Here is a 26,474-nt window from a genome sequence, read left to right on the forward strand (position 1 = left end):
GTTCTCCCGTGCTCCCAGGGACCATCTCCCTGTTTGCTGCTCAGATTCTCCTCCTTATTCCCCCTCCAGCTCCCCCAGAAGGGAGATCCCTCTCTTGGGGCTGTTGGGAAACTTGACCTTTCCATTTCTGCTGCCTGTGCATCACCCCCAGCCCCACCACATCAAGAGCCACTTTATTCCCTCCTGTCCCACTCCTGCTCCCAGCCTGGCCCACGTGGGCCGGGCTCTTTGGCAGGACTGGGCTCTCCCCAACAAAATGTTTTTTTTTTTCCTCTTGTGCAATGAGAATGAGCTTTTGCAGCCAACTCTGTAGGTGGGGGGGGAAAAAAAGAAAAATAAAAAGAGGGATTTTTTTCTTGAAATGTTGGTAAAATTCCTTGGGAGCTGCTTCTTTTTGGAGGCGATGTAAATAGTGAAACAATGCGGGACTGCTCCTCTCCATCCTTTCCTCTGCTCCTAAACACCCTGGGCAGGTTCTGGGTGCCTGGTGGATGTTTCCTGTGCAGAGAGGTTTTCCTGGGGCTGTTTCAGATGTGATCCCCTGTAGGACACAAAATAGCACAGCACAGACATGCAGCTCTCCCAAGATAAAAGGAGAAATTTTAATTTCTGACTCTATAACATTTATAGATTTCCAAAAGTGATAGTGGGTTGGAGGGTGACAGTGCCACCTCTCCGATGACACTGGACAAACCAATAGTCCATCAAATTCCTCCTCCTCCAGAAAAGAATGCAAAACAATCAGTTATTTACAGAAAGTGTGTGAGAAAGTTGGTCACAAGAATGTAAACATCAGAAGGCTTAGAAAAGCTTAAAGAAATCAGGGTGACAATCCCCCAGAAGGTTTGGGGAGCAGGACAGGCTGGGCTCAGCGTGGGTCCAGCAGGGACAGCACAGTGAGGCTCAGAGCTCTGAGTGCAGTTGTGCTGCTCTAATTTCCTTTTCCACCTCTTTCTTCCCCCTCTTTCCCTCCCTCCCTCCTTGGGATCTGGCCCAGCTGGATCCCAGCAGGAACTTTTCATTCCCTGTTAATGAGAAACTCCTGCACTTTGTCCCTTGAAACGGAGCCACGTTCCCCACGTGCTGCTGGGGAAGGGCTCTGGCTCCTGTCCTGCACGTGGTTCCAGGGCTGAATCAGAGCCTGCCTGGAGCCAGGGATGGGAATCCATCCCCTCCCGCCTCCCCCAGCCCCATCCTGGCTGGGATGAGCACAGCAGGCACGGGGCAGCCCCCACAGTGCCAAAATCCTGACTCAGGGGCTGCTGGGCTGGGGCGGTGTCCTGGAGATGGACAGTGGGGCCATTCCATCCTCAGGGGGTACTGGGGTGGTGTCCTGGAGCTGGACAATGGGGCCACTCCTCCCTCTGGGGATTTTGGGGGTGGACAATGGGGTCACTCCTCCCTCAGGGGATGTTGGGGGTGGACAATGGGGTCACTCCTCCCTCAGGGGATTTTGGGGGTGGACAATGGGGTCATTCCTTCCTCAGGGCTTGCTGGAGCTGGACAATGGGGTCATTCCTTCCTCAGGAGATGCTGGAGCTGGACAATGGGGTCATTCCTTCCTCAGGAGATGCTGGAGCTGGACAATGGGGTCATTCTTTCCTCAGGGGTTGCTGGAGCTGGACAATGGGGTCACTCCTCCCTCAGGAGATGCTGGAGCTGGACAATGGGGTCATTCCTCAGGAGATGCTGGAGCTGGACAATGGGGTCATTCCTTCCTCAGGGGTTGCTGGAGCTGGACAATGGGGTCATTCCTCCCTCAGGAGATGCTGGAGCTGGACAATGGGGTCATTCCTCAGGAGATGCTGGAGCTGGACAATGGGGTCATTCCTTCCTCAGGGCTTGCTGGGGTGGTGTCCTGCAGCTGGACAATGGGATCATTCCTTCCTCATCTCCTGGAGCAGCTTTTGGGCAGGGCCAGGGAATCCCAGATGGTCCCAGAAGCAGATTCAGGGGTGTGGTGGGAAGCAGGGAAGGGGGGGTTTCTCTTCCATGAGCCTCAGGAGCGTTTTCCCTCCTCTGTCTTTGCTGTGAGCAAAGCCCAGTGCTCCAGGCTCTGCCTCCCTCCTGCTGTGTTTGATGCCTCTTATCTCCAGCAGAAGGTCTCTCTTTCCTTGACAGGAGCGCCCTGACCCTTCTGCCTCCACCCCAGCCAGGAATTCTCTGCCACTCCTGGCCCTGAGCTGTGAAGGGAATTTGATGTGATTTCTCCTCTCAGCTAATCCTGGGCTGCAGAACTCCTCAGAGCCAGGAGGAAATTCCTCACCCACCAGCAGCAGGAGGATTCTCAGGAGGATTCTCAGGAGGATTCAAGCCTGGCAGTGGCAGCTCTGCCTGGCCTGGCCGTGTTGGCAGCCCCAGGCAGGAGCATCCTGCCTTGTCCCTAATCCAGCCCTGAGCTCCTGCCACGGTGCTTTGGGCAAACCAAGGAGGATTCCTGTCACAGACATCCTTTCATGAAAAATCCTTTCCTTAGGATTTTTCCTCCTGAGAAGCTGAGAAGCCTCAGGAACAAAATGTAAACAATGGTTATCTGCTGCTGTGGAATGCAACAGGTGCATCTGTGATTGGTCTCATGTGGTTGTTTCTAATTAATGGCCAATCACAGCCCAGCTGGCTTGGACACAGAGAGTCCAAGCCACAAACCTTTGTTATCATTCTTTCCTATTCTATTCTTAGCCAGCCTGCTGATGAAATCCCTTCTTCTATTCATTTAGTATAGTTTTAATGTAATATATATCATAAAATAATAAATCAGCCTTCTGAAACATGGAGTCAGATCCTCGTCTCTTCCCTCATCCTCAGACCCCTGTGAACACGGTCACAGATTCCCACTGGCAGCTTGGTCTGATTCCAGCTCTTGAGCCCCCTTGTTTTCTCCTTTCTTCTTTTTCTGCTTCCCTGAGTCACCAGCAGATTGTGGAGCCCCACTGGTTTTACCCTGCAGAAAAACACATCCCAAATTCCAGAGTCACAGCCAAACCCCTCCAGCCTCTGGAGCATCCGAAATTCCGAGTTTGGGCCTTTCCTGAGGGAGGGTTGGGATCTCTGGGATTTGAGTCTCCATTTTTTGGGGTGGCTTCTCAAAAGGCGCTGCTGATTTCTCTCACCTGCCTTGGAAAGGGAAGAAAAATATTTCCAGCTCTGGAATTTGCATTCCTGCTTCCCCCAGCTCCTTCAAGGGGGAGGTGAGGGGGGGGAACAGGAAATTCTCAGCAGCTGGGATTTTTCACCAGAACCCGACAGAACGCCTGAGCTTTGAGGTGGGTGGTGGAAATGACACAGCAGCAGCTGGGCTGGGCTGCAGGGGAGCAGGGAGAGCCTGGAGAGCAGGGCTGGGGGAGAGACAAAAAATAATTAAAAAAAAAATTGAAACAGAAAAACCCACAAAAAAAAAGGCAAAAAAAAAACAACCACGAAGGAAAATAAAACCAAAAAACCCTCACAAAGCAAAATAAAAAAAAAGCATACAAAAAACCTTCAAAAACGCAAAGCAAAACAAAAAAATCACAAAGCAAAACAACCCAAAAAACCCAAAGCAAAACAAAAAAACACAAAGCAAGAATGAAAGAAAAAAACTCAAAGCAAAATAAAATAAAAACACAAAGCAGAAAACAAACAAAAAAAAAAACTCAAAGCAAAACATAAAACCCCAAAGTAAAACAAACCCAAAAAACCCAAAGCAAAGCAAAAAAGCACAAAGCAAAAAAAAACAAAAACCAAAATAAAAAACACAAAGGAAAAAAAACCAAAAAAACCCAAAGTAAAATAAAAAAACAAAGTAAAATAAAAAAAAAAACACACAAAAAAAAAAACAAAGCAAAAAAACCTCAAAAACCCAAAGCAAAACAAAAAACAAAAATACACAAAGTAAAAAAAAAATTCAACAAAAACCCCAAAGAAAAAAAAAAGCCAAAAAAAACCAAACAAAACCCCCCAAAACAAACTAACATAAACAACAAAAAGCCAGATCAAAACTAAAAAACAACCCCAAAAAACCCAAAAAGCAAAAAAAAAAAAAAAAAACCACCAAAAAAAATCAAAACTAAAAATATTAAAAATTTAAAAAAAAGAAAAAGAACCCTCCGTAAAGATTGACTGGAGATATGAAAATTATCCCTGTAAAGTCTGCTGTGGTTTCCCCCCGTGCTGTGGGAGCAGGGTTAGGGGGTCACCTGGAACAGTTTTGGTTCCCTTGGCTGCCCTCGCGCTTCCCCTGCTTTATCTGAGCAAGGGATGATTTATTCATTTATTTATTCGGTTCTGCTTCGTTCCATCCCCCAAACGCCACATCAGCAGCGAAGAGCAGGATGAGCTCAGTGAGGAACAGATTGTGCCTGGCCTGCCTCCATGTCCTGCCCCTGGGGACACCAGCCCTGGGCTGGGGACAGGGACACGGCGAGGCTGGGCTGGGGACACGAGGCACGAGTTGGGAAAATGCCAGCAGGGAGCTGGGAGCTGGAAAAGAAAGGGTTTGGGAGCTGGGAAAGGATTTGGGAGCTGCAGGAGGGTTTGGGAACAGGAGAAGGGTTGGGAGCTGAGAAAGGGTTTGGGAGCTGGAAAAGGGTTTGGGAGCTGAGAAAGGGTTTGGGATTACAGCAGGGTTTGGGGACTGAAAAAGGGTTTGGGGACTGGAAAAGGGTTTAGGAGTTTTAAAAGGGTTTGGGAGATGGAAAAAGGTTTGGGATTACAGCAGGGCTTGGGGACTGGAAAAGGGTTTGGGAGCTGGAAATGGGTTTAGGAGCTGGAACAGGGTTTGGGAGCTGGAAAAGGGTTAAGATTACAGCAGGGTTTGGGAGCTGGAGCAGGATTGGGATCTGGAAAAGGGTTTGGGAGCTGGAGCAGGGTTAGGATTAGAGCAGGGTTTGGAGTTAGAGCAGGGTTTGGGAGCTGGGAAAGGATTTGGGAGCTGCAGGAGGGTTTGGGAACAGGAGAAGGATTGGGAGCTGGAAAAGGGTTTGGGAGCTGGAAAAGGGTTTGGGATTACAGCAGGGTTTGGGGACTGAAAAAGGGTTTGGGAGCTGGAAAAGGGTTTGGGATTACAGCAGGGTTTGGGAGCTGGAGTAGGATTGGGATCTGGAAATGGTTTGGGAGCTGGAAATGGGTTTAGGATTACAGCAGGGTTTGGAGTTATAGCAGGGTTTGGGAGCTGGAAAGGGATTTGGGAGCTGAAAAAGAAAGGATCTGGGAGCTGGGAAAGGATTTGGGAGCTGCAGGAGGGTTTGGGAACAGGAGAAGGATTGGGAGCTGAGAAAGGTTTTGGGAGCTGGAAATGGGTTTGGGATTACAGCAGGTTTGGGGACTGGAAAAGGGTTTGGGATTACAGCAGGGTTTGGGGACTGGAAAAGGGTTTAGGAGCTGGAACAGGGTTTGGGATCTAGAAAAGGGTTAAGATTACAGCAGGGTTTGGGAGCTGGAGCAGGATTAGGATCTGGAAAAGGGTTTGGGAGCTGGAAAAGGGTTATGATTACAGCAGGGTTTGGGAGTTAGAGCAGGATTGGGATCTGGAAAAGGGTTTGGGAACTGGAAATGGGTTTAGGATTACAGCAGGGTTTGGGAGTTTTAAAAGAATTTGGGATTACAGCAGGGTTTGGAAGATGGAAAATGGTTTGGGAGTTGGAGCAGGGTTAGGATTACAGCAGGGTTTGGAGTTATAGCAGGGTTTGGGAGCTGGAAAGGGATTTGGGAGCTGAAAAAGAAAGGATCTGGGAGCTGGGAAAGGATTTGGGAGCTGCAGGAGGGTTTGGGAACAGGAGAAGGATTGGGAGCTGAGAAAGGGTTTGGGAGCTGGGAAAGGGTTTGGGGACTGGAAAAGGGTTTAGGAGCTTTAAAAGGGTTTGGGAGATGGAAAATGGTTTGGGAGCTGGAGCAGGGTTAGGGATTACAGCAGGGTTTGGGAGTTTTAAAAGAATTTGGGATTACGGCAGGGTTTGGAGTTACAGCAGGGTTTGGGAGCTGGGAAGGGGTTTGGGAGCTGGAAAAAGGTTTTGGGATTACAGCAGGTAATTGGGATTTTTGAACATAAATTGTTGGATTTGGGGGTTCAGGGTTGCTGCCTCCCAGTGAGTTTCCACAACATAGATATTTTCTTTTGCTCTTAAAAAAAAAAAAAAAAAAAAAAAAAAAAAAAGAAATTCAGGCCACTGCAGATGCTCAAATGCCAAATGAATTTCAAGCACGAAAAAATGTTGGAATTGCAAGAATAAAACATATGGCACTTTGGAGGAAGACTGGAAGGGAAAAGCACAATTGCAAAGCTGAACTGAGGGTGTTTTATTATTCAGAATGAAAATGCTTTCTTTTTGCTAAAGGCAGCAAGAATTTTAAGCAGACCTGATTATTTTCTGGAATTGATTTTTTCCTCCCCCAAAGACAAACAGCATTATTGATTGTGATTATTTGGATTGTGGCTGGACTAGGTCAATTATTGCATCACTTCAGTGAAAGAAAATAAAAAAGAAAAGGACCTTAGGACCTTTAGGAACTTATGTGCAAGTGAAGGAAAATGGAAACTACAAATGAGATTTTTCCAGTTTAAGGAGGCAAAAATAGTCCCCACTGTGACAGCAGATTTGGGATAATTCTGACTTTTAACACAGGAGGGGAAGGGGGGTGGAGAAAATCCCCAAATCCTTCATTTTCTTTTTGTTGTTTCACTGTACACAGGAAAATGTGGGTTGGGAATGAGCAGGGGGAAATGTCAGGGCTGTGCTGGCTGAGTTCTCCTGACCTCCAAAAAATCCCTGCTTGGCTCAGGATCCCCCACAGCTCCCAGGACTTTGGGCTGGAATGTTCTGGCTTCTCCTGCATGCAAAAAAATGCAAAAAATGGCATTATTGTCACCATTTACCTCACTAAACCTTCCCCATTTCGCTGCCTTGACCTGTGAAATGTGGCTCAGTATATGGGATATTATTGGAAAAATTATAGAATAAATATCATTTCCAAAATATTATTGGAAAAATAATATGTGGCTCACAATGGGATTCAGAGTTGTGGGCAGAGGAGCTTCCCGGACCCTTTTTGCAGCTGGAGCACAGCACCTCATTAACCTTGGCTGGTTCTTTGTGTTTTTATTGCTCATAAACCTCTCCTGCTCCTCTCCTCTTCTGTGGGTCGTGATTCTTCTCCAAATGTCCATTTTATAAATCACTTTAATTAGTTTTAGATCATCCTGCTGTATTTATAGCACTTGATTTAGGGTTCAGATTGCTCCCGTTACATCTCCTATACGGCTTTGATTTTATTTATGGTGTTTCTGGTGCATTTGCATTGCTTTCCTTAGATGGATATCACTTTGGCTGGATTTACAGTTTATTTCTCCCGTTAGATTTATATCACTTTAATTGGATTTATATCCTTTTAGAATTTGAAGGCTTCACTGAGATTTATAATCTCTCTCACACCAGGCACAGAAAATTCACATAATTTTTGTTTTAAAGGATTTTAACTCCACATTGGCTTTATCTGCTCTTTGGTCAGCCTCCCAATTAAAAATTCACCACTTGGAGGTTTTTTGGGTTTTTTCCCCTTTAATTTCCACAGGAATCATTCCAACCTCCACTGTGCTGGTTTAAATTAACCCCTCCCATGCCAGCAGCAGCAGGGATTTGGTGGGGAGAATCTCCTGTGATGATGTTTGAGGGTCCCAGGATGAGGGGAGAGAATCTTGAATCCATGTTTCAGAAGGCTTATTTATTATTTATTATTTATTATTTATTATTTATTATTTATTATTCATTATATATTATCTATTATTTATTATCTATTATCTATTACATTATATAAAATATATGTATTTTATTACATATTATTATATTGTATATATTATACATTATTATATATTATATATTATTATATAATATATAATATATAATATATAATATATAATATATAATATATAATATATAATATATAATATATAATATATAATATATGATATATATTATATTATAAGTATCATATATATAGTATATAGTATATTGTACATAGTATATTGTATATTATGTATATTATTTTATTATATATATAAATATATATATTCTATTTATTATATATATTAAAAGAAAATTATATATTAAAACTATACTAAAATAATAGAAGAAAGGATTTCATCAGGAGGCTTGAAAGGAATAGAAAGGAATGATAATAAAATCTTGTGACTGCTCACAGCCACGACACAGGTGGCTGTCATTGGTCATCGAGTAAAAACAATTTAATAATTCTCCAAATCACATTCCAAAGCAGCAAAACATGGAGAAGCTGAAGCTTCCCATCCTCTCAGGAGAAAATATCCTGGCAAAAGGATTTTCCATAAAATCTGACAGTAATACCAATGTCCTGCGTGGGTTCCTCAGGAGTGCAGGGACGCCTGGAGAGGCAGCTCGTTAATGCTGGCAGGGTTTGGGTTGCAGGAGCCAGGAAAGCTCCTTCCCCCGGGCAGGCTGTCCTGGGGCTGTGGGCTCAGATGTTCCCAGCAGGAGATGTGGCTGCTTTCATGGGAACGTGTGATCCAGGGCTCTGAGCAGTTCCTGCTCCCAGACCTTGCCTGTTTTTATCTCCAGAAACACCGAGGGCACTGATGGACTTTAATGGACTTTGAATTCCTGGATTGCTTCATTCGCAAAACCAGCACGGAGCTTTGTGTGTGCCCAGGGCTCTGCACTCCCCCAGTGGGGCACTGGGGCTGTGGGAGATCCCTGCAGAGCTTTCCACCTTCCCAAAACCTTCCCAAAACCTTCCCAAAACCTTCCCAAAACCTTCCCAAACCTCCCCATCCCTGCAAATGCCTGCCAGGTTTTCCCTGTGCCCATTGAGGGCAGCTTTCATAGGATCCCAGAACAGTTTGGGTTACAAGGGACATTAAAAGTCATTTATTTTGTCCATTTTCACCAAACCAAGCTGCTCCAAACCTTGGCTTTGAACATTTCCAGGCAATGGGGGCAGCTTCAGAAGACTTTTACCAGTGGGGTTTAATGGGATCCCAGAACAGTTTGGGTTACAAGGGACATTAAAAGTCATTTATTTTGTCCATTTTCACCAAACCAGGCTGCTCCAAACCTTGGCTTTGAACATTTCCAGGGATGGGGGCAGCTTCAGAAGCTTTTTCCAGTGGGGTTTAATGGGATCCTAGAACAGTTTGGGTTACAAGGGACATTAAAAGTAATTTATTTTGTCCATTTTTACCAAACCAAGCTGCTCCAAACCTTGGCTTTGAACATTTCCAGGCAATGGGGGCAGCTTCAGAAGACTTTTTCCAGTGGGGTTTAATGGGATCCCAGAACAGTTTGGGTTGCTAGTGACATTAAAACTCATTTTGTCCCATTTCCACCAAACCAGGCTGCTCCAAACCTTGGCTTTGAACACTTCCAGGCATGGGGGCAGTTTCAGAAGCTTTTTCCAGTGGGGTTTAATGGGACTCCTGAATTCCTGCAGCATGTGAGAGCCACACAGGCCGAGAGCTGAATCCAGGAAAGGAAAAGCAAAAGTGATTCCATCTCCCAACCTCTCCATCATGCCCTGCTCTCCTTTTTCTCTGTCTGACCTCCCCCTCTTTGTGTTTGTGAGCAGCACAGAGGCAGGAGGGAGGAGGGAGGGAGGAATGCGCTGCACAGATCCTGCTGCTGCCTAGTTGGATCCAGATGTGCAGGGAAGGAGCAGGGCTGCGGGAGCAGCACAGAAAAGGGGCAGAACCCCCCCCCTGCACACCCCAAAAACCTCCCCCCACTGCCGCCCTTCCCCTCCCCAGCCTCCCTGCAGCTGCATCAAAGAGCGTGGAATCCCAATTAACGCGACTCTAATCAGGACAGCATCTCTGCACCGGCATCTGCAGCAGCTTTAAAGCGCTCCATCGACTTCCCAGCGCTCTGCTCGTTTAATTACACCCAGGCTGCTGCACCGCTCAAGCCCTTAATTGCCCAGGACAGAGAATGGGGTGGTAACCAGGTCAGAGCCAGGAGATGCTGGCCATTGTTCTAAGCCACCAAAGCTGTTTTTCACCCCCCTTTCAGGAGCTTGGTTTATGTAATTGCCAAGGAAAGGAGGGCATTCAGGAGGGGCAGCAGGGAACTCTCGGAAGGGATGTGGAATTGCTTTTAATTAATGAGGAATGACTCGAAGGCTGATTCCTTTCTGCAACAGTAAGGTCTCCGCTGAACACCACAACACAAATCCTTTCCCAGGGCTTCAGATCAAGCCACAGGTCCTTGGTAATAATATTCCTGATAATAGCTGGGATTTAATCTACAAGTTGGGGGACCAGGAGAGTGAAAAAAAAAATCCAATTAACTCTCCCTGAGCTCTTTCAGTTCTGTAGTGCTGGGAACAATGGCAAATAGCTGGGTTTTGTGTGTTCAGCTCCCCAAAATACTTGCCCTGATTGAATCCTTCAAAAAGCACTGATGGGGCTTTCGTGTAGCTTTAAAAGTGGTTTGGCACCAAAAATGAAGGGTGGGAGATTAAAGAGCTCAAGGCAGAACGTTTGGGCCCGACCCCTGACCTCAGTTACAGCAGCTGGAGTTGGGATTAACAGCAGAGCAAACAAAATGAGAAATTCAGGCGCTGAGCAGGCAGTAAAAGCTTGTTCTGGGTGGATTTTCATTTGGAAGACTTCAGATCCGAGTGGGGTTTGCAGAGCACAACCAAAACTCTGGCTTTCCTTCCCCTTGCCTTCACATTCCCGCCCTGAACTCCATCTGTGCAAGCAGTTACCCGGGCTGGAAGGAGTTTCTGCACACCCAGCTCTGAGTGAGGAAGAGGCAGCGAGGATTTGGAGCTTGGCCAAATCCCCGTGGTTTTCCCCAGGGATGACAGAGGCACCAAGGCAAGCGCTGGGTCAGATTGCACCTCCCTGCTCCCACGCACTGCAGCTTCCCAGCAGAGCCCAGCCGGGATTTTAGCAGCACATTTTTCCCCCCTCAGCCTCGTGGCTGAGGTATTTTAATGGAAGTTTTCTCCCGGTGAAAAAGCTGCAGTGTGCTCACATACCAGAAAATCCTGGCGCAGGTCATTAACACGCAGTCAGGCTGATCCACACTGAGCTGCGGGGAATGTTTCATCTTCCCTGGGCTGCAGAGCAGCTTCCATCCACACAGCAGCAAACAGCAAGGGTAGCAAGGCAGAAAAACCTTGGTTTGTCCATTTAGACCTGTCCCAAAGCCGTGCAGATGCACTTGCTCTTCAGGAATTCCCTTCACTGTCACCTGCTGACCATTCTGTCCCTTGGCACCTTCCAGCCCCTTTCAAACCTCAGCAGAGTTGTCCCTCCTGTGCTCCCTGATTGTTTTTCTGCTCCCAAGCAGCTCCTTGCTCTTTAATTCTGTTTCCTGCCAGCATTTTTAATCTCCTGTCTGCATTTCTTATCTGTGTGTCCGTTTATTTCTGGGACTGGGCTCAAACCCACAGCTCCCAGGTCAGAGCTGCGATCTGCAGGAGCACTCCAGCATTCCTGGCAAGCTGCTGAGCCAAACTGATGATTTCCTCTGCTCCAGGAGCTACCAGGAGGAAAAGAACACCCTGTACTCTCAGGCTGCAGCAGCGCAGAGAGGGATGGTCCCAAATCACCTCTCACACCCTGGGATCCAGGGCTCAGATAAATCTGAATTTGCCACAGGGATGTGGATTCCAGATTTGGGATGAGGGAATGCTCTCTAAGGGTTTTTTGTGCCCACTGACCTCATGGCTCTTCCCTCCAGCCCCTGCTGGGATCCTCCTGGTTTTTTGCATAATCTCCTCTGAATAAATCCACTGTGTGAGTGGGGCCTTCTCCTTTTGCAGCTTTTGTCCTGAAGATCTTTCTGTGCCTTTCCTACCTTGTGGGCCCTCCCTCTCTTTTTGTACCCATTGCTTTCCTCCCTCCTTTCCACCTCTTAACTTTTCCTGCTCTTATTTTCAGCGCTGCTATTGTCCTGAAAAACGTTTCAAGGAGCCAATTTCACTTGAGAGGAGCTGTGAAAATTTAGGGTTAAATCTTGTGTTAGGGTCACACAAAAAGCACTATTTGGACAAGAGTGATCTCCCTGCCTGGAAGCGTGGCTTTAAATGGTTGTTTCCATTTATTTCCGTGCTCCTCCTCACAAAGCTCTTTCTCCTGATCCTGCTGCCACAGTGACCTTTGTGTTTGCAGAGAGACCTTTTGAAATCAAAGGGGCCCTTCAGCAGCATCTGCCCATCTGGAAATGATCACAGACCCGGGAAGGTGAAGGGCAGATTGGGGGCGTTTGGGGAGTGAGTGCAGGCTCTGAAGCCACACAGGTCCCTCATTTCTGGGAGAGAGACCCTGAAGGTGTCCCAGTGACATCCTCAGGGACAGGGATGCCGCCAGAGTGGCTCACACCAGTCCTGTGGCACTGGGAGCCTGAGGAATCACATCGATATCGATTTACTTGCAGCAAGAACACGTTCAGAAAACTCTGAGCTTATTTCACTGTGGCTGCCCCATCCCTGGAGGTGTACAAGGCTGGAGCTCTGGATGGTGGATCTGTGGGGTCAGGGCTGTGTTTGATGGATCCATGTGTGCACCCAGAGCTGTGTTTGGTGGATCCATGTGCACAGCCTGGGCTGTTTGATGGATCCATGTGCACATCCACTGCTTTGGGTGATGGATCCATGTGCACAGCCTGAGCTCTGGATGATGGATCTGTGTTCATCCTGGGCTCTCTTTGACAGATCCATGTGCATCCAGGGCTGTGTTTAATGGATCCATGTGCCCATCCAGGGCTCTGGGTTCTGGATCCATGTGCACATCCAGGTCTGTTTGATGGATCCATGAGCTCATTCATGGCTCTCTTTGATGGATCCATGTGCACAGCCTGGGCTCTGGATCCATGTGCTCATTCAGGGCTCTGGGTTCTGGATCCATGTGCATCCAGGTCTGTTTGTGATGGATCCATGTGCCCACCCAGGTCTGTTTGATGGATCCATGTGCACATCCAGGGTTCTGGGTTCTGGATCCATGAGCATCCATGTCTGTTTGTTGGATCCATGTGCCCATCCAGGTCTGTTTGATGGATCCATGTGCACATCCACTGCTCTGGGTGATGGATCCATGGTGTGCAGCCTGGGCTCTGGATCCATGTGCATCCTGGGCTGTGTTTGACGGATCCATGCGCACATCCCGGTCTGTTTAATGGCTCCATGTGCTCATCCCGGTCTCGGCCGCCTCTCGCCGCTCCCCCTCCGTGCCCGGCGCTGTTCCTTTAACGCCGGGGCGGGCGCTGCTCGGCGGGGCCGTCCCGGCTCCGGTGGGGGAAGTGACGGGCGGGGGGCGAGGGCCGAGCCCGCTCGGCGAGGGAGGGAGGGAGGGACGGAGCGGGGGCCGCTGAATGAGCGCGGCGAGCGAGGCAGCGCCGCGGGGCCGGGGGCGCGGCGGGGCCGCCTTTCCCCGCCGCCTTCCGCGCTCCGGCCGCGCCCCCCGCCCGATGCGCTGAGCCCGGCCCGGGGGGATGCGCGGCCCGCGGCTGCCGGCGCTGCCCGCGCTGCTCTGGCTGGCGCTGGCCCCGCTGCCCGGCCCCGCTGCCCGCGCTGAGCTGCGGGTGCGGGTGCGGCTGCCCGGCGGGCAGGTGACGGAGGAGAGCCTGCAGGCCGACAGCGGCGCCGACTGCGTCAGCCTGGAGCTAAGGGCGGCCGACGGCGCCCTCGTCACGCTCACGGCGGATTTCAGACAGGTACGGGGCGTGGGAGAGCGTCCCTGGGGGGTTCAGACCGGTATGGAGCTGGGGAAAACATCCCCGGGGGTTTGGGAAGGGAGCGTGGTGGAGAGAGCATCCCCGGGGAGTTTGGGAAGGGAGAGAGCCAGGGAGAGCATCCCCGGGCGTTTTGGATAAGAACGGAGCTGGGAGAGCATTCCCAGGGGGGTTCGGACAGGCAGAGAGGTGATGAGAGCATCCCCGGGGGGTTCGGCCTGGGAGCGAGGTGGGGAGAGCATCCCCAGGGAGTTCAGACCTGTATGGAGCTGGGGAGAGCATCCCCGGGATTTTCGGATAAGAGCAGGACTGGGAGAGCATTCCCGGGGGGTTCAGACCGGTGTGGAGCTGGGGAGAGCATCCCCGGGCGTTTCGGGCGAGGAGCGAAATCGGGAGAGCATTCCCGGAGGGTTTCGGCAAGGACCGAGCTGGGTCCATCCCCGAGGGTTTCGGATAAGAGCATCCCCGGGTGCCGCGTGGTCCCGGCGGGGCCGGAGGAGGGTGAAGGCTGCGGGATGGGAGCGCTGGCCCTTTCGGGAGGGTCTGGTCAGGGTTTTTCGTGCACTCCATGAGTGCTTCTTGTGGGATGAGCGCTGGTTCCCGTCCTCCTTCCACATCCGAGTCCATCCCTGCTCGGAAGCTGGAGAATCTTGACTGGGGGTCCGGGAGCCAGAACTGTTCCAGAGGCATTGAAGGACCCTGGGAATGCAGAGGGAAAAGCCCATCCATCCTCTCGCACCGTCGGGGGCTTTGTTTGAGCTCTCCGGCACAGCTCCAGCACAGTGAGCAGGCTCGCTGTCCCCACCGCTGTCACAGCTGTGCCCGGGGCTGCCTCCGTGCTGGAAACAGCTGGAATATCCCGGTGGGGACGGGCAGCAGCTCTGGTGCTCCTGCCTGAGTTGTGAGCAGCACCGTTTGCACAATTCCTCAGAGTTTTGCACAAATTCCTCACAGTTTTGCCCAATTCCTCAGAGTTTTGCGTGGCAGGCTCAGCTCGGCCAGGCAGGGAGCAGGGTCAGGGCTGGGGAGGTTTTGGGTTCCTGGTGTGGAGGTGTCCATGCTGTGCTGTCGCTCTGGGATATCTCTCTCCACGATGCCATAGGGTGCAGGTGATTCCTCAGGTGGGCTCCTCCTGTCTTTGGGGGCTCGTGTGGGACTGCCAGGTGTCAGTTCTGAGCTGAAGCCCCAAATCCCACACATCCCATGAGATGGAGATGCCAATCCTGGCTGGATGCAGAGAACTCCCACAGCCCAGGGAAGCACAGTTTGCCCAGGCTGCCATGGCTGTGTTATCTTCATTCCAACCCCCATCCTGGCTCTTTGCTCAGGTGGACTTTGCTTTGCAGCAGGAGGAAGCCCAGAGCCATGAGATGGGAAGGTGCTGTGAACCTTGGAGCCTTTTTGCCAGGGATTGTTCTGGTGCCTCTTCCCTGTTCAATCCCAGTCTCCCTCACGTCCCTTTTCCTCCCTGAGGTGCCAGCAGAAGCCGTGGTGATTTTGGAAGTGGTGGCATGTTTCAAATGTGGCATGTTTCAAATCTGGCATGTTTTAAATACTCCAGCACATGTGCAAGGAAGCAGCCCTGTGTGACTCCTATTAAAGAAAATATTCAACAATTGCAAGCCATGGGAGGTTAGGAAAGGCTCTGAAGCTGTGGATTGCAAACTTGCACATTCCCAGGCCAGGGAAATCCAAACTCACTACAGATCCTCTGGGCAGGTCCTGTTATGTGACCTGGTGGTTTTTTTCAGCATTTTTCATTTGCTTCAGCTCTTCCTGAGAGCTCAGGGCTCACCCACAAACCCAACTGAGTGTGTGTTACATCTTCTCTCCCTCCCATCCTTATTAGAGCTGAGTTTATTCTGGGTTGGGGCTCTCTGGAAGTGTTTTGGGTCCATAAATTAAATAATGAGCTCTGCAGCCCCTGCTGGAAGTGATGGTCCCTGGAGGGCTTTGCAAGCATCCAGTTTGCAGAAATGCATTCCTAATGCTCAGTTTTAGGGCTGAGTTTATTCTGGATTGGGATTTTTTGGAGGTGTTTTGGGTCCATGTGTTAAATCCTGAACCCCTGCTGGAAGTGATGGTCCCTGGAGGGCTTTGCAAGCATCCAGTTTGCAGAAATGCATTCCTGATCCTCAGTTTTGGGGCAGCTGGGGCCTGACTCTGTCTGCTCCGTGGATTTGCTGGAAAATAGCTGGGAAAAGCCAGGGGAACATAAAGGAGCAGGAGGTGCTTTGTGGCGAGGTGAGTAATGTGTGAGCAGGCAGCAGCCTGGCCGGGCTTCCCCCCTGCCTGACCTGCTGCAGCTGCACCCAGACAGTTCCCAGTTCTGCCCAAATTACCCAAATTACACAATTTCTGCCTGCTCTGGAGGTCGTGGGGCTCTGAGCGTTCCCAGCAGCAGCTGGGGTTGTTGTCTGCTGCCCTTGAGCCTGATGATGTGGCCAGGATGCTGGGGTTTTTCCACAAATGAGTTTTCCATTCCTCTGGCTTAAACTGCAGGGGGTTTGTCCAAAGTCAGGGGTTTATTTGCTATTTTTTTATTATTTTTTTTTCTCTCTCTACTGGCAATTTGTGGTTGCCAGACCAGGGGCTGGAGAAGAAAGGAGCTAAATGAGATCATTGTTCGTTGCTTTGGTGGGACTTGAGCAGTGCCTGGGGCTTCCACAGGGCTGGGATTTTCTTTTCTGGGATTTTCTTTTCTGGGATTTTCTTTTCTCTTCCATCTCTGCCTGCCTCCAGAGCTGGAGCTGTGTCCTCTGAGCACACCAGGTTATTTTCTCCTTGGTGCAGCACAAACTGGGCAGTGCGAGCTCAAACTGGGGCTCATTTTCTGAGCAGAACAGGGGTGAACCTTTATTTTCCTGCAGCTTGAAAGAAGGGAATGAAAACACTTCTTCTTTTCCTGTGGTCAGGCATAAAATGTATTGCAAAAAATCAAATTTTGTGTTGCAAAAAATCAGATTTCGTATTGCAAAAAATCAAATTTTGTATGAAAAAAAAATAATGAGGGGGCTCAGCAACCTTGACTGCTGTGTCTGATTGGAGTGGAGTGAGGTTGCCAGTTGTTAAACACGGCCTGGGAACAAAGTGGGTGGGTTTATTTCAAGGTCAGCACAAAGATAGGGAGAAGTTTCTCTTCCCTTCCCATTGCTGGAAAAGTTGGGCTTGGAAACACAAGCGGGGCAGCCTGGGGAGTGCTTTAACCCTTGCACTGCCAGTCCTTCCCGTGTGGATGAGACTGCTGAGTGATGGTTTTGGGCTGGTGGTGTCAGAATTTCCTCATGCCAGGGGGGAACGCGTGTTGGGTGACAAATCACCAGGTGGCACGGAAAGCACCTGAGCTCAGATTTCATCGGTGTGGTTTGGAAAGCAGCTTCTTCTCTGAACTGATACCAAAAGTGGGAAATGAGGGACATTCAGCTGCCTTTGGGAGGGGTCATTAAAATACCCTGGTGTTTTTTACTCAGAAAATTTGCTTTTTATTCCCCCTCTCCCAGCACATCCTTGATTTGCCTTTCCAGATACATGAATATAAAAGGCAGCACACCCAAATTCTCCATCCCAGCCATTTCCAGGCACGGAGGGGTTAAAATCCATAATCCCCACCCATTCAGGGCAGCTCAGCTGGCTGGACCCCGGGCGTGGATGCAGCACCGAGTTCCCTGTGCTGTGCAAACCCCGGGAATTCTGCATCCCTGGCTGCTGACAGCAGTGCAGAATCGGCCCCAGCAGTGCTGGTCTCACCCCCTGTCCCCAGCAGCACATTCTCCTTTTTTCCCTGTGCCACTGCAAACACAAAACTGGGTCCCCACGGCAGCCCCGATGTCCTTAGGGGAGAGAAATTTGGCAGGAGGGCTGCAGGATTTATTGAAGTGATTTATTTCCCTGGGAATGGTTGCTGGGCTGGGAGCTGGACCACACAGGATTGTAAATCCCTGCTGGAAAAAAAAAAACCCCGGGCTTTCAGGGGGGGCTGAGCTGCTCTCACCCCGCAGATGGATGGGAGGGAAGGAGCTGGAGGATTTCCCTGCTCCTCCTGGGGAGTGCCGTGGGCAGGGACAGGCAGCAGAGGGGTTTCTGGGCTGAAATAATGGGATTTTGGAATGGGAGCACTGATTTCTGTGCTGAAATAATGGGATTTTGGGAGTGGGAGCACTGATTTCTGTGCTGAAATTATGGGATTTTGGGAGTGGGAGCACTGATTTCTGTGCTGAAATTATGGGATTTTGGGAGTGGGAGCACTGATTTCTGTGTTGAAACAATGGGATTTTGGGAGTGGGAGCACTGATTTCTGTGCTGAAATAACGGGATTTTGGGAGTGGGAGCACTGATTTCTGTGCTGAAACAATGGGATTTTGGAATGGGAGCACTGATTTATGTGCTGAAATAATGGGATTTTGGGAGCACTGATTTTCATGGTGTAACAATGGGATTTTGGAATGGGAGCACTGATTTCTGTGCTGAAATTATGGGATTTTGGAATGGGAGCACTGATTTCTGTGCTGAAATTATGGGATTTTGGTAGCACTGATTTCCATGGTGTAACAATGGGATTTTGGAATGGGAGCACTGATTTCCATGGTGAAACAATGGGATTTTGGAATGGGAGCACTGATTTCTGTGCTGAAATAATGGGATTTTGGGAGTGGGAGCACTGATTTCTGTGCTGAAATTATGGGATTTTGGGAGCACTGATTTCTGTGTTGAAATAATGGGATTTTGGGAGTGGGAGCACTGATTTCTGTGCTGAAATAATGGGATTTTGGGAGCACTGATTTTCATGGTGTAACAATGGGATTTTGGAATGGGAGCACTGATTTCTGTGCTGAAACAATGGGATTTTGGAATGGGAGCACTGATTTATGTGCTGAAATAATGGGATTTTGGTAGCACTGATTTCCATGGTGTAACAATGGGATTTTGGAATGGGAGCACTGATTTCTGTGCTGAAATTATGGGATTTTGGGAGTGGGAGCACTGATTTCTGTGCTGAAATAATGGGATTTTGGGAGCACTGATTTCCATGGTGTTTTGGGAGTGGGAGCACTGATTTCTGTGCTGAAACAATGGGATTTTGGGAGCACTGATTTTCATGGTGTAACAATGGGATTTTGAGAGTGGGAGCACTGATTTCTGTGCTGACATAATGGGATTTTTGGCGTGGGAGCACTGATATCCCTGCTTCAGCAGTGGGATTTTGGGAGCACTGATTTCCCCTGCTGTAACAATGGGATTTTTGGCGTGGGAGCACTGATTTCTGTGCTATAACTGCATGATTTTGGAAGTGGGAGCCCTGATATCCCTGGGCTATCTCTCACTGGTTTCCCTGCTGTAACAGCAGGATTTTGGAGCACTGATATCCCTGGGCTATCTCTCACTGGTTTCCCTGCTGTAACAGCAGGATTCTGGAGCACTGATTTCCCTGGGCTATCTCTCACTGGTTTCCCTGCTGTAACAGTAGGATTCTGGAGCACTGATTTCCCCGCTGCCTTGAGGAGCTGCTGTGGCCTTGCTGCAGGGCTGGCTGTCCCCAAACCCCATTTCTGTCACCCAAACCCCAAGCCCAGCTGTCACTGCCGCACTCAGGGCTGAGGATTCCTCACCCTGAGTTATCTGGAGAGTCCCTGCTCTGCTGGGACTTGTTCCCTGCTGGGAAATCCTGCAGGAACCTGGAATTGAAGGTGCTGTTTGCTGCCTTGGCTGGGTACCCACCTTGGCATCGATTCACTGATTTTCCTGCTGGGAACAGGAGGGGAAAGCTTTGGGAGAAGCTTTGGTGGCTCTTTGTTACATACAAGTAGAAATAATATTTTATATTTTATAATTTTAATTTTTATATTTTAATTAATATATAATTTATATCATTATTTATATAAATATATTTTATTAATATAGATATATTTATATAGTTGTATATTTATATGTTTATTTATATTTTTTTTTATATATTTTATAAATATAGTGTATATTTATACGTGTTTATATTTATATATTTCTTTTATAAATATTTTATGTTTATGAAATATGGTTTCGGCCCTGCTATTCTAGCTAATCTAGCTTTAGCTTATAAGTTCCCTATAAGTTCCCATAAGGAAAAATCATAAGAATAAAGGCAGTTAACAACCTGTTATAGTAAGAAAAATAACTTTACACCTGCATAAACAATAAATCTGTCCTATGAGAATCAGCGAATAAATATATAAACTAACCAACCTAACTCTTTAAAATATATAATATATAAACTTTTAAATAGATAAACTTTACAAAGAAAATAACAATATCAATATAAACAGATAAAGTAATATATAAATATAACTATACACATTATTATATATTATATATTATATATTATATATTATATATTATATATTATATATTATATATTATATATTATATATTATGTAGTATGTAGTATATAGTATATAGTATATAGTATATAGTATATAGTATATAGTATATAGTATATTGTATATATAAATTTTATATCAGTATAAATAATTATAATTAATTATGTATTTATATAAATATATAAATAATAACCTATGCCTTCAAATATATAATATATAATATATAATAACTTCAAATATATATTATAAACTTTAAAATTTTAAAAAATATAAACTAACTCTCTATAACCAAATAGAGAGATTTGACAGAGGTACAGCCTGGCCATTTACTGACCAACACACACAAATAAATAAGTGTATTGTTAGCCAATTAAGTCTTACACATTCCTTCTGATATTTCCCATAAATATGAGCTTTGTGACTAAAGAAGGGGCTTTTGTGCATGAAGAAACTGAGTCCTCTCTGCTTAGTAAAGCTTTTTTCTCTCTCTGAAATATTTTTGAAGCAGCCTGGTTTGGTTCTTGCTCCACCTGGGGCTGCAGGGACGGAGGGACCAAAGCCAGGCAAAGATTTGGGACAGAGCAGGGAAAAGAAGAAATTGGTTTTGTTTGGGACAGAGTGGTCACTGCTAAAGGTGGGATTTCCCCCCTCAGAATGCTACAGGAGCCAGAAAATATATCCTTGAAAATAAATATATCCTTGAAAAAGCAGCTTTTTAAAGCTGTGTCAATGCTGGCAACCCAGCCTGTCCCAATGCATCTCCCTTGGTGTCGCCTCTGGGAGTTTGGGCACGGGGAGTTGTGAATTCTTCATCTGCATCAGCCCTGAGGAGGAAAGAGCTGCCTGGCTGAAGGCTAATTCTTAAATGGATGGATCAGGAGGATTAATCAGCTGCTCAGCATGTTCTCATTTTACAAAAATCGCCTCCAACCTGGGAAGTGCTGCGCTGTTTTTAATCTCCTGCCCGTGGAGGTTTTCGGCCTGAATGCAAAGCGTGGCTCTCGCTGCTTGCTTTTCCCAGCCTGTTCAAAGGGAATTGGAATTAAACCCTCAGCTGAGGAATATGCCAGAGTCAGCTGCTGGTTTTAGTCCACTCATCCATGGGCCCTGCATGCTGGGGGAGCTCCCAGCTGGACCAAATGTGGATGGGGAATGTGGATTGTTCCAGTGACTCAGTGGGACACCTCCCCGTTAAATCTCTCGGAAAAAAAGTAAAAATTCCACAGCAATTTCACAAGAATTTTTGGAATCTCTTTCTTCTCAGTGCCATTGTGCAGTCAAGAATTGCAGCAGCAAGATGATTCCTCCCGTCCTGGGTGTAAAAATGCTGGTTTTGCAGCTGTCCAGATGTGCACTGAATGGCATTCCCGCTGTTCTTCTGGGCATGGGAGAGAAGGCAGGAAATAAACAGGGGGCTCAGTGAGCAGGAAAAGAGAAATGCTCCCTCATGGGGTAGAGGGAGGCTGGAAAAGAGAAATGCTCCATTCTGGGGCTGGAAAAGAGAAATGCTCCTTTCTGGGGCAGAGGGAGGCTGGAAAAGGGAAATGCTCCCTTTTGGGGCAGAGGATCAGCTGGAAAAGGGAAATGCTCCCTTTTGGGGCAGAGGATGAGCTGGAAAAGGGAAATGCTCCCTTTTGGGCAGAGGATGAGCTGGAAAAGGGAAATGCTCTCCTCTGGGGCAGAGGGAGGCTGGCAGAGGCCAGGGCACTGAGGCATCCAGCAGGAACAGCTCAGGAGGAGAGGGATCTGATCTCTGGTTCTGCTCCCCAGCCCTGCCCAGCTCTCTGTGCAGGGGTTTGGCTGCAGGAGGTGCCAAAGGCAGGGGTTGATTTCCCTGTTCCATCCCTTGGAGTGGGATGGGATGGCACCAAGGGATGGCAGATTCCCACAGAGGGCACTGATGCCCCTAAAGAGGGAGGGATTGATCCCTGCAAAGCAATCAGGGTTTGGTGCCAGAGCAGCACACAGGGTCCTGCTGTTCTGTGGCTCTACATGAAGTAACTGTGACTGATTTCCAAGCTGGTTCTGGAAAGGACTGCAATCCATGTTATATAAAGTGACAAAATTAGTGACCTGGACAGAAAAGGAAGTCAGCTGCAGCTGATCATATCTCCTTCTGCCTTTAATAATTCCATTTTCACATCGGTTCCACACACTCAGGGATGAGTAACTTTTTCTCCACTCGTCAAGGAGCAAGTGAGGGGAGACAGCAGAGGAAATCTGGGGCTGCTTACTCAGTAAGGCGTGAGGATGATGGCTCTCACTGTTGTTATTTCTCTCTCTGTGTCAGGAGGTGAAGATTTTCCGTGCCTTAATCCTGGGGGAGCTGGAGAGGGGCCAGAGCCAGTTCCAGGCCCTGTGCTTTGTGACCCGGCTGCACCGCAACGAGATCATCCCCAGCGAGTCCATGGCCAAGCTGCGCCAGGTACCGGCTCCCTCCTCCCCTCCAGCCACGAATCCTCAGAGTTTTCCTGCCTGGATGCCCTCCCCAGGCTGTTCCCTGGCTGCTCAGCCCTTCAACCCACCCCTGACCACCCCTCCTGCTTGAGGGGTTTGGTGTTAAACTGAGTTTGTCAGTGGTATTGAGCCAGATTTAGTTGAGCCTCATTGGTGTCGTGGTTTAGTTGAGCCTAATTTGTGTTGGGGTGTGAAAATCCCTGCCCCAATGAAGCCAGGACTGATCTGGGACCATTCCTGGAGAAACCATCACAGGCAAGGGTAAAACATTGTGGTTTCAGTACCAACAGGTTATAGGATGCAGGTGCACATCTTTTTCTCACATCTGGCATTTGCACCACATCTGTAAGGGATGAGATGCGCCCAGGATTGAAGTTGTGATGATTTCCTCTGCAGAAAAACCCCCAGACAGTGAGGCAGGCAGAGGACATGCAAGGCCTGGAGCACCTCAGCAAGCACCTGCTTGAGGGGTTTGGTGTTAAACTGAGTTTATCAGTGGTATTGAGCCAGATTTAGTTGAGCCTAATTTGTGTTGGGGTGTGCAAATCCCTGCCCCAATGAAGCCAGGACTGATCTGGGACCTTTATGAGGACAAAACCTGGAGAAACAACCACAGGGAAGGGTAAAACATCGTGGTTTCAGCACCAACAGGTTAATTTAAGGTGCCTCTCACCCAGGTAGGATGCAGGTGCACATCTGTTCTCACATCTGGTGGTGTTACCACATCACACTGTGCTCTAAGGGATGAGATGCACCCAGGGTTGAAGTTGTGCTGATTTCCTCTGCAGAAAAACCCGCGGACAGTGAGGCAGGCGGAGGAGGTGCGAGGCCTGGAGCACCTCAGCATGGACGTGGCCGTGAACTTCAGCAAGGCAGCCCAGCTGAGCTCCCACATCCACAACGTCTGCGCGGAGGCCAGGGAGGCCATTTACACGCGGGAGGAAGATGTCAAGTTCTGGCTGGAGAAAGGTGATTTCCCTGGAGCTGCTGCTGTCAGTGGGCTGGCACGGTGCCCTGCTGGCTCCTGCCAGGTTCCTGGGGATCAGCACTGATTGTTTTGGCTCTGAGGCGCGTGTGTCACCCTGCCTGTGTGTGAGCAGGTCTCGCTCCTCCTGCTGGCGCTCCCTGAGTGAACCTAATTTGGGATTTTAAAAGTAACCTTTTCACCTCCTCCACAAACCCAGAGGAGAGACATTGGTATGTGTCTTTTGGCTTACTGTCCCCAGGATCTTTTGTTCTCCTGTGGTTCCTATTCAGATTTCAGTCCCTGGAGATTCTCTGTCCAACCTCCTCCTTGACCTGGGGTCTGTGCAGAGATACCAGAGCTGGCTTTGGTGGCTGCTTCCTTTGGCTTTACCTCATGGCAGCACCCTGAGTGATGCCTGTTCACCCTCAGGGATCTCTGTTCACCCTCAGGGATCTCTGTTCACCTTCAGGGATCTCTATTCACCCTGAGGGATCTCTGTTCACCCTGAGGGATCTCTGTTCACCCTCAGGGATCTCTGTTCACCCTGAGGGATCTCTGTTCACCCTCAGGGATCTCTGTTCACCCTGAGGGGTGTCTGTTCAAGGTGCTCCCAGACCTTGCTTTCTTTGGAGTCCTTTCCTCTCCTGTGGCTCCCATTCAGATTTAAATCCCAGCAACTCCTGGAAGCATTGTCCAACCTCTTCCTCACCCTGGGAACCATGTTGGGGATGGCTTTGGTGGCTGTTCCTTCCACCCTGAGCTCTGTCTGTCCTTGCTCCCACAGTGGTGGACGGCTCCATGTTTGAGGTGCTACCCCAGAGCTCAGACCTGCTGTACTTTGCTTTCCTTGGGGTTTTTTATTTCTCCCGTGGTTCCCATTCAGATTTAAGTCCCAATAACCTCTGGAAACATTGTCCAACCTCCTCCTCAGGCTGTGTGGGGATGGCTTTGGTGGCGGTTCCCTCTACCCTGATCCCGTGTGTGTTTGCCCCCACAGGAGTGGACGGCTCCATGTTCGAGGTTCTCCCCCAGGGCTCAGACCTGCTGGACCTTATTTTCCTTGGGGTCTTTTATTCCTCCTGTGGTTCCCATCTAGATTTAAGTCCCAATAACCTCTGGAAACATTGTTGAACCTTCTCCTTAACCTGGGAGCCATGTGGGGATGACTTTGGTGTCCCTTCCCTCCACCCTGATCCCGTGTGTGTTTGCCCCCACAGGAGTGGACGGCTCCATGTTCGAGGTTCTCCCCCAGGGCTCAGACCTGCCGGAGCTGCAGCGCTGCCGGCAGTGCCCCGAGCGCTGGAGGCCGTGCATGTGCAGCTACTCGCTCAGCATCGAGTGGTACCCCTGCATGCTCAAGTACTGCAAGAGCCGCGACGCCGCGGGCAGGCTCAGCTCCTACAAGTGCGGCATCCGCAGCTGCCAGAAGGGCTACACCTTCCACTTCTACGTGCCTCAAAAGCAGCTCTGCCTCTGGGATGAGGAAACTTAGAGCCAGGCCGGGCCTGCCAGGGGTGGTTTGTCTGCCCCAGCGAGGAGCTGGCTGCTCTGGAGAAGGGATGATGTTCACAGAGGTGCCTTGTGCTCTGTGCCTTTCCTCGTGGCCTGTCCTGGCCTCCCTCCCCACGGGGCCCTGCTCTGGCTCCCTGGAGCAGGAGATGCAGGTTTTGGGGTGAAGCGCAGGGAAATGGGGTGCTGCCCTGCTCTGCAGCTCACAAGGGCATTTCCCAGCCTTCAGCTGAGCGGGCAGGGCGAGGATTTGCTGACCTGACATCTCTGCTGCTGAAGAACCTCCTTCGCTGCCTTCGCCACCTCCTGGTGACACATCCACGGGGAAACAGCTGATTTTTGGGACCACGGCCCCTGAACAAGGAGGCTTTGAAGCCCACCCAAAGCAAGAGCCTGCCTGTAGCTTTTCCTAGTGCCTGACTGGCTGTTATATCCCCCTGTGGATGGAAGAGACACCGGGGGAATAACCCAGCATCTCATGCCCCTAAAGGGCTGGTAATTAGGGCTTTAATTAATCCCTCTCTAGACTAGTGAAGGCCTAACTTTTTGTGTTGGCCTTGTGACTGTTCCACTAAGAGAGAAACATCTAGAGACTCATGACTGCCACCATAACCCTGTGATGGAAAGGGAGAGGAGGATCCCAGGTGGGTTCTGAAGAAGACAGGATTCTACATCCACATCCAGTTTTCTGTCCTGCTCTGCCAGCTATTCACAAGAAGCTCTTAAATAACTGTACTGCTTTGCTGTGCCTTGGTTTTCCCCATATGTTAAACAAGGGTGACTCTGAAGTTGTCCTTGGTCCTGGAATGTTCCAGAAGGGACCAGACAAAAAGCACTGCAAGTGCTGCTTGGGTCTGTGTCCTCTTCTACTAAATTAGGACAAGCACAGAGGGGAGAGAAGCTCTTGGGGTCTTGAGGAGCCCCTGTGCCTCCTGGTGAAAAGCCTTCACAATGTGCCTTTTTGCCTAAAATACAGGAATTTTTTTGCAAAAGAAGAAAAAAAAATTGGTTACAATTATTTTTGTATTGATCACTTAAGGGGGTGGGGGGAGAAGGGAAAGGTATTTTAATATTGGAACATGAAGTAAAACACACTTGAAATAATTTTTTTTTTTAAAAAAGACAAATTATTTATCATTTGTAAGGTAAAATAAACTGATTTTTTAAAGCATCCTTGGCGTAGAAGTCTCTCTGTGCATGATGCTCTGTGTGTGAATTCAGATTTGTTCCTTTATGTGTAAATCTGAAACCTGCACCTGGTGAAGAGCCATGGACTGGGGGAGAACATGCAGGAATTTTGGGTTCAGTGGTGAATAGAGAAAATTTTCCTGGTGAATAGAGAAAATATTCCTGGTGAATATAGAAAATATTCCTGGTGAATAGAGAAGATATTCCTGATGAATAGAGAAAATATTCCTGGTGAATAGAGAAAATACTCCTGGTGAATATAGACAATATTCCTGGTGAATAGAGAAGATATTCCTGGTGAATAGAGAAAATATTCCTGGT

General features: G+C 48.6%; 1 protein-coding gene and 1 long non-coding RNA gene across 5 annotated transcripts; one reads left to right on the top strand and one right to left on the bottom strand.

The window, feature by feature from the left end:
- Positions 1–241: 241 nt before the first annotated feature.
- On the bottom strand, positions 242–13,318 carry LOC141731974 (uncharacterized). Of its 3 annotated transcripts, none has more exons than XR_012583854.1 (4): positions 10,987–13,318; positions 8,334–9,461; positions 6,731–6,804; positions 242–2,941 (listed from the first exon to the last, which is right to left on the bottom strand). It is a non-coding gene; the product is annotated as an uncharacterized LOC141731974 (long non-coding RNA). The 3 variants fall into 3 exon arrangements; XR_012583853.1 differs by lacking the exon at positions 242–2,941 and adding an exon at positions 4,686–6,096; XR_012583852.1 differs by lacking the exon at positions 242–2,941 and having other exon boundaries at positions 6,486–6,804.
- On the top strand, positions 13,282–26,138 carry OAF (out at first homolog). 2 transcript variants are annotated; one of them, XM_074559482.1, is made up of 4 exons: positions 13,282–13,664; positions 22,323–22,457; positions 23,278–23,458; positions 24,454–24,635. In XM_074559482.1, the coding sequence occupies exons 1-4, from the start codon at positions 13,443–13,445 to the stop codon at positions 24,585–24,587; spliced, it is 672 nt and encodes a 223-aa protein (XP_074415583.1). In that variant the 5' UTR covers positions 13,282–13,442; the 3' UTR covers positions 24,588–24,635. The 2 variants fall into 2 exon arrangements, with proteins under 2 accessions (XP_074415583.1, XP_074415582.1); XM_074559481.1 differs by lacking the exon at positions 24,454–24,635 and adding an exon at positions 24,674–26,138 and having other exon boundaries at positions 13,283–13,664.
- The last annotated feature ends 336 nt before the right edge of the window (positions 26,139–26,474 follow it).

This window comes from Zonotrichia albicollis, chromosome 27 (genome assembly GCF_047830755.1).
Source record: "Zonotrichia albicollis isolate bZonAlb1 chromosome 27, bZonAlb1.hap1, whole genome shotgun sequence".
Taxonomy (NCBI): domain Eukaryota; kingdom Metazoa; phylum Chordata; class Aves; order Passeriformes; family Passerellidae; genus Zonotrichia; species Zonotrichia albicollis.

Excerpts from the sequence above, each read along its gene's own strand:
- OAF (XM_074559481.1), top strand. The coding sequence starts at position 13,443 with ATGCGCGGCCCGCGGCTGCCGGCGCTGCCCGCGCTGCTCTGGCTGGCG. Across the intron at positions 22,458-23,277 it reads CCATGGCCAAGCTGCGCCAG|AAAAACCCGCGGACAGTGAG; the intron begins GTACCGGCTCCC and ends TTTCCTCTGCAG. Across the intron at positions 23,459-24,673 it reads CAAGTTCTGGCTGGAGAAAG|GAGTGGACGGCTCCATGTTC; the intron begins GTGATTTCCCTG and ends TTGCCCCCACAG.